The following is a 5339-nucleotide window of genomic DNA, read 5'->3' as shown; positions in this document are numbered from 1 at the left end:
CGACTTCTGCTACATCTCAGGCAGCGCACAGCAGCCGCACGTGCTGAACCCGTCCTCGAAGATGAACGCGCACTCCGCAACGGAGCTGGGCGAGACGTTCAAGCTGTTGGTCCCGCCGCCGCCGCCGCCGCCGCCGCTGCCCCCACGCTCGGCACGGTGGCGGCTGTTCCAATGGCTTTGACGCGCAGTTTGGGTCCACGGGTGGCGGGTGGGGGGCTTTTGCTGCTGCTAAGAGGTTCCCTCGTGCGTGTGCGCTGATGTGTTGTGACACGTAACGTCACATCACGTATGTTGCTCCACAACGCACAAGCGCCGCGGCCCACCACGCCACACGCACAGGTCAGCTCAGCTTGATCATTGATGATGACGTGCACCGCCCGAGCATACAACACGTGCGCGCCCAAGCAAACGCGCTCGGTGCTGTATATACCGTTGTGTTAGTACGCAGTGAAACCACCCCGGGGCCAACCGTCTTCGGTTTCGTCGGTTCCAAGTGCACTAGGAACCCACGAAACCCGAAAAGAAAACGTGTACCCCCTTCGAGTGTATCTTGAGTGTTGCTCTGGAGCGTCCGGTTCAACACGCGCTCGCGCGCTCGCGTCTGCTGGCGCCCAGAGAACATGTTGCACCACGTGCTCTCCCGGCGGAGCCCAACTGCTTGCACTCGACAAGGCAGTCCATCCACTCGCGGCAGCTGAAGTCGAACTTCCACTCAATGCGGCTCGCGCCGGGTTGTGAGCTCGGCGAGCGAGGTCGGAGAGCGACCTCCAGTTGGCCCAAGCCGCACGCCACTGAGGCAGAGCCGAGAGCGGCCGTGCGCTGTCGGCACGGCCGCTCTGGGCGACGAAAGCGTGAAACCGACAGTCAGTAACAGTACTCAATATATCCTCAGGTTATCAGCACCGACATCGACAACGCTGCATGTGCGTACCTCACAGGCAGTTGTGTGTGTGTGTGTAACTCTCCACATGCGCGCCATGCCCCAGGGGTCGCCAAGAGAGTGCACCCACCCATATCGACACAGAGATCAGTCCCATCGGCGCAGCGAGGGCAGTGCGGGCCCACGCGTTCCCATAGTCCACAGGCTGTCAATCCCAACCCGCTCCCATTCCTTCCGCCCCGTGAACCTGCCGGCGGCGGATAGGTCTCTCAAATAAGCTGGACTCCTCCCGCCACCGGCGCGCGCAGCCTGCGCGCGACGCCAAATCCGATGCCGCCGACGGCGCCCATCGCCAGGCCGGCGCCGAGCAGCGTTGCGCTCGAGCCGCCAGAGTGTTCTGCGCTGCCGCTGCCGTCCGACAGCGACGAGGGCGCGCCGTGGAAGACATAGACCGCGCCGGGCGGGAACGGGGACGGCGCCGGCGGAAGCGGCGGAGGAGGCGGCGGAGGTGGTGGAGGGGGAGGGGGAGGGAGCGGCGGGGAGGGCGGCGCCGCCGGTGGCGCCGGGGGAGGCGGCCACCCCTTGAACAAGTAGGCTAGAAGATTGAGCAGCCAGCCGCCGTCCACGTCCACGTCCGCCGACGCGACGAGGGCGCCAGCCTCCCCCGACGCGATGGCGCGGCGGAGCGTAAAGGGGGCGGCGGCGACGGCGGCGGGGAGGACGGGGAGGAGATCGAGCAGCTCCGCCGCGCGCGGCCGCCAGCCGAAGCTCACGGCGACGCCCTGCTCGCCCGACGTCGCGCCGAGCCGAAACGGCCACCAGTCCGGCTCGAGCTTGACGTCGGCGGGCGGCGAGAAGGAGAAGCCCGCCTCACGTTGCGCGGCGTGCGCCTCGGCGCGCCAGTCGGCGCCCGTCGCGCGCGCAGTCAGCGTCGCCCCGCCAGCGACGGCCTCTGAGGCGCGGGCAAGCAGCTGGGAGAGGGGCCACTCCTTGCCGCCCGGGCCGGCCGCAGTCTCGATGGAGATGTTTGCGACGGTCGCCCACGCGGCCTGGGAGAGGGCCGAGACGGCGAGCAGGCCCGTGCTGCTGTGCGCGTAGCCGCCGGACGAGGAGAGGAGCCCGTCGAGCGAACTCTGCACGCTGATTGCGGGCCGCTGCGCCAGCACGCCGCTCACCGCCCGCAGCAGCGCCTGCAGCGTCGGCGGCTGCTTGCCGCCGAGCAGCGCCGCGAGCGGGCCGAGCGAGCCGGCCGGCAGGAGCAGCGAGAGCGCGTCGGCCGTGGTGGGGAGCTGGGCGTCCAGCGGCGGTCCGACCGCCTTTGCGGCGCACTCGAGCGTGCTGCCCGCCGTCGCCTCGCGCTTCAGGCCTTTGGAGGCGCAGCGCAGCGCGGCGGCGGCGGCGGGCGTGGCGGCGGCGGCGGCGGACACGTCGGCGTAGAGCTTGTCGGCGATGCCGTCGAGGGGGAAGCCGGCGAGGAACGCCTCGAGCAGCGGCGGCGCCCAAGTCGACAGGCGGCCCTCGACCGCCGCCAGCGCGCACTCGGCCGTCTCGGTGGGCGTCCCCTGCGAGGACGGGTCGTGGACGTGTGACGGACGCGTCCTCCGAGCTCGGCCCTCGGCCGGCTCGGCTCTACCCTCCCGCAGCGAGCCCGACCAAGATCTCGGGCGCATCTCGGGCGCATCTCGCATCTCGCATCTCGGAGGAGTCCTCGCCTCGCCAGCGGCTAGCTTGGCGGCGCAGCCGTACGCGCGGCTGAGCGCGACGATCCCGGCGTCGAGCTCGGCCACTGCCTCGGCCGGCAGGGCCGCCTCCAGCAGGCCGGGCAGCGTGATGGCACTCGCCCACGACACCCAGCCGGAGCCGGCGAGGTTGCGCATCGCGGGCATCAGCGCGCCGAGCAGGCCGCCTGCAAGGGGGGCAGGCAAGGGGGGGTGGGGAGGTGAGTGAGGAGGGGGCGGGGGCAGGTGGGAGAGGGAGGGCAGCGAGGCGACTTGGCGGGCGGGCGGGCGGGTGGGGCAGGGGGGGGGGGGGGAAGGGGGGTGTGGCAGCGCTCGCCTGAGGCGGCGAGGGCGCAATCGAGCGACGCGGCAAAGGAGGCGGGCGCGTCGGGCGGCTGGTGGACGAGGCAAGCGAGCTCGTCCGACGGGCGGAGCAGCGCCTCGCGCGCCAGGGCGGCGGCGGGGGTGCCGCCCGAGAGGGAGTCGAGCGCGGCGCCGAGGTCGTCAAGCGGCCCGCGGGCAGCGCCGAGCGCGCACCGGCCGAGCGGCGCGAGGTGGGAGGCGATGGCGCGCAAGTTGTCGGCCCCGGCGCCGGCGCCCTCGCGCAGGGAGACGCCGGGCGTGCCGCCGCCCAAGCAGTCCGCGGCGGCGATCGCCGCCAACGCCGCCGCGCCGTGCTCGGTCGCCTCTGCCGCGGCGGCGCGGCCAGAGGCGTACAGACCGTGCGCGTCTCCGAGCATCAAGTCCGACAGAGAACGGTCCGCCTTTGGCTCTGCGGCGTCGAGCGGCGACCGCAGCGCCGCGGCGGCGCACCGGAGCGCGGCGGACGGCCTCTGCGACCCCCCCTTTGCGACGGCAGCAGCGGCGCACGCGGTGAGGGGCGCCGCCGCCTCGTCCGACACGGCGACTGCGGCGCTCCGCAGCGTGTCGAGCGCCGCCAGGGAGGAGAGAGCGGACGGGGCGGGGCCCGCCGCGGGCAGGCCCGTGAGCGAGCACAGGACCGCCGCCTCGCAGGCGAGCAGCTCGACCTCCGACGCGGGCCGCCACCAGAGCTGCAGCAGCGGCGAGCTAGCCTCGCCGCTGATGGCGCCGTCGCCCAGCGCGGCGACGCGCGCCTCCGACGGCTCGCACGCGCCGAGCTGCGCCGAAGCGCGCGAGACGCCCGCCCACCGCGCGCGCCACTCGCCGCTCACGTCGCGCGAAGCGACGCCGCCGACGGTGGAGGCGTGCGCGACGAGGGTGGAGCTCAGGCCCGCTCCGCCGGCCGAGGTGAGGGCGGCGGTGAGGTCGACGGCGAACCGTCCGCCCGATGCGGTCGCGCGGGCCGGGCCGCCGCCTGCCCACTCGGCGGGGCCAAAGGAGACGGAGGGGGAGAGGGCGGCGTCGAGGCCGTAGTGCCCGCCGCGCCACAGGGTGGGAGAGAGCAGCGTGGCGGTGGAGAGGCGGTAGGTGAGGTGGCCGAGCTTGCGGGCCTAGGCAGCTTACGGGCGGCGGGTGAGGGTGGTGCTGAAGACTGCAGTGGCGCAATGAGCGGCCGGCAGGCGCCGTCTCGATGGCGGTGGAGAAGGGCAGCGACGAGAGCGCGACGCTCGCCATGTACCCCTCGTGCCGGGGCGGAGGCTGCTGAGGCGAGCCGGCGTCCGCTGTCTGGCGCAGAGCAGCCTTGCCCGCGAGGGCCGCCTCCGTGCCGCCGCCGCCGCCGCCCGGCGCGTCGGCGGGCGCGGCGCCGGCGGCGCGCGAGTCGTTGAGCGAGCAGCGGATGTCGACCGAGAAGAGGTTGGACGGGGCCGCTCCAACGCCGCTGGACGCGTTGATCCAGCCGAGGGAGAGGAGGGACGTGTCGAGGTAGGTTGAGTGCGCCGCCGCCGGAAGCGCCTCCGGAGTGAGCGGAGTCGGCCGGACCAGGCCGCCCTCCGCCGTCACGTCGGGAAGCGTCAGGCGGGAGGGGGCGTCGGCGAGGGCCGCCGTGGCGTTGGTGAGCACGGTGCCGAGCAAGTCGCCCACCTGAGTGTGCGAGTGCGGAGGGAAGTGCGGTGCGAGTGCCGTGCAGTGTGTTCGGGGCATCGCATGCGGCTACGAGCACAGCGGCTAATTTGCAACACAGCACAGTGGGGATGGATCCGAAAGTGTGTCGTCTCTCGAGTGTGGTGTGCAACGCTAGAGAACGGGGTCAATCTCCTGTCGCCCACCACCGGACCGAGCAAGATGCCAAAGATGCCGTTGAGCCCGCCGAGGCCTACGCTGCGAGTACACGGGGGTCAGGGTGCGAGTGTACCATCGGCAGAGCATCCGGCCGTGAATGCGAGGGATGCTACTACACAAGACTGGGCGTGCGTATTCGATGGAACGGAAGAGTGCAGATGTGTGTCCAGCAGTTAGGTGGAGGGCCGTCAAAGGCGCCGCCGAGTCCAAACGCGACCTGCAGCGCCACGTGGCCCACGTCCGGCACGATCGACACCTCCCGCGCGCCCAGCTCGAGGCTGCCCGAGGCGCCTGCTCGGTTGCGCATGGCATGAGCATGGTGTATGCGCGTGGCATGCGAGCGAGTGGCGGGTGCGCTCACCGCGCCGCGCAGTGAGCGTCAGGCTGGCGGACGACCCGTTCTTGAGCGTCCCCTCCACGGGCCCGCACTGCCATATCGTGGCCCACCCCCACCCCGTGCCCCAGCAGTAGTCTGCCATAAACTGCGCCGAGAGGCCGTCGACTTGGATGGCGAGCACGTCGCCTTCGACTGCGACTGC

At 72.1% G+C, this 5339-nt stretch overlaps 1 protein-coding gene across 1 annotated transcript in view; it reads right to left on the bottom strand.

The window, feature by feature from the left end:
* Positions 1-2937: 2937 nt before the first annotated feature.
* Positions 2938-5339, bottom strand: part of EMIHUDRAFT_433885 (hypothetical protein) — a gene marked incomplete at its 3' end in the record, with an annotated part of 2692 nt that continues 290 nt past the window's right edge. Inside the window, exons 1-5 of the mRNA XM_005787926.1 lie at positions 5162-5339; positions 4987-5091; positions 4788-4834; positions 4144-4602; positions 2938-4070 (exon numbers count right to left, since the gene is read on the bottom strand). The exon at positions 5162-5339 is cut by the window's right edge and continues 290 nt beyond it. Of these exons, the coding sequence (XP_005787983.1) occupies positions 2940-4070; positions 4144-4602; positions 4788-4834; positions 4987-5091; positions 5162-5339 (1920 nt within the window). The remainder of the gene's footprint in view (positions 4071-4143; positions 4603-4787; positions 4835-4986; positions 5092-5161) is intronic.

Source organism: Emiliania huxleyi, assembly GCF_000372725.1.
Source record: "Emiliania huxleyi CCMP1516 chromosome Unknown EMIHUscaffold_14, whole genome shotgun sequence".
Taxonomy (NCBI): domain Eukaryota; phylum Haptophyta; order Isochrysidales; family Noelaerhabdaceae; genus Emiliania; species Emiliania huxleyi.
The sequence above is the reverse complement of the archived record's forward strand: the minus strand, read 5'-3'. Positions and strand labels throughout refer to the sequence as shown.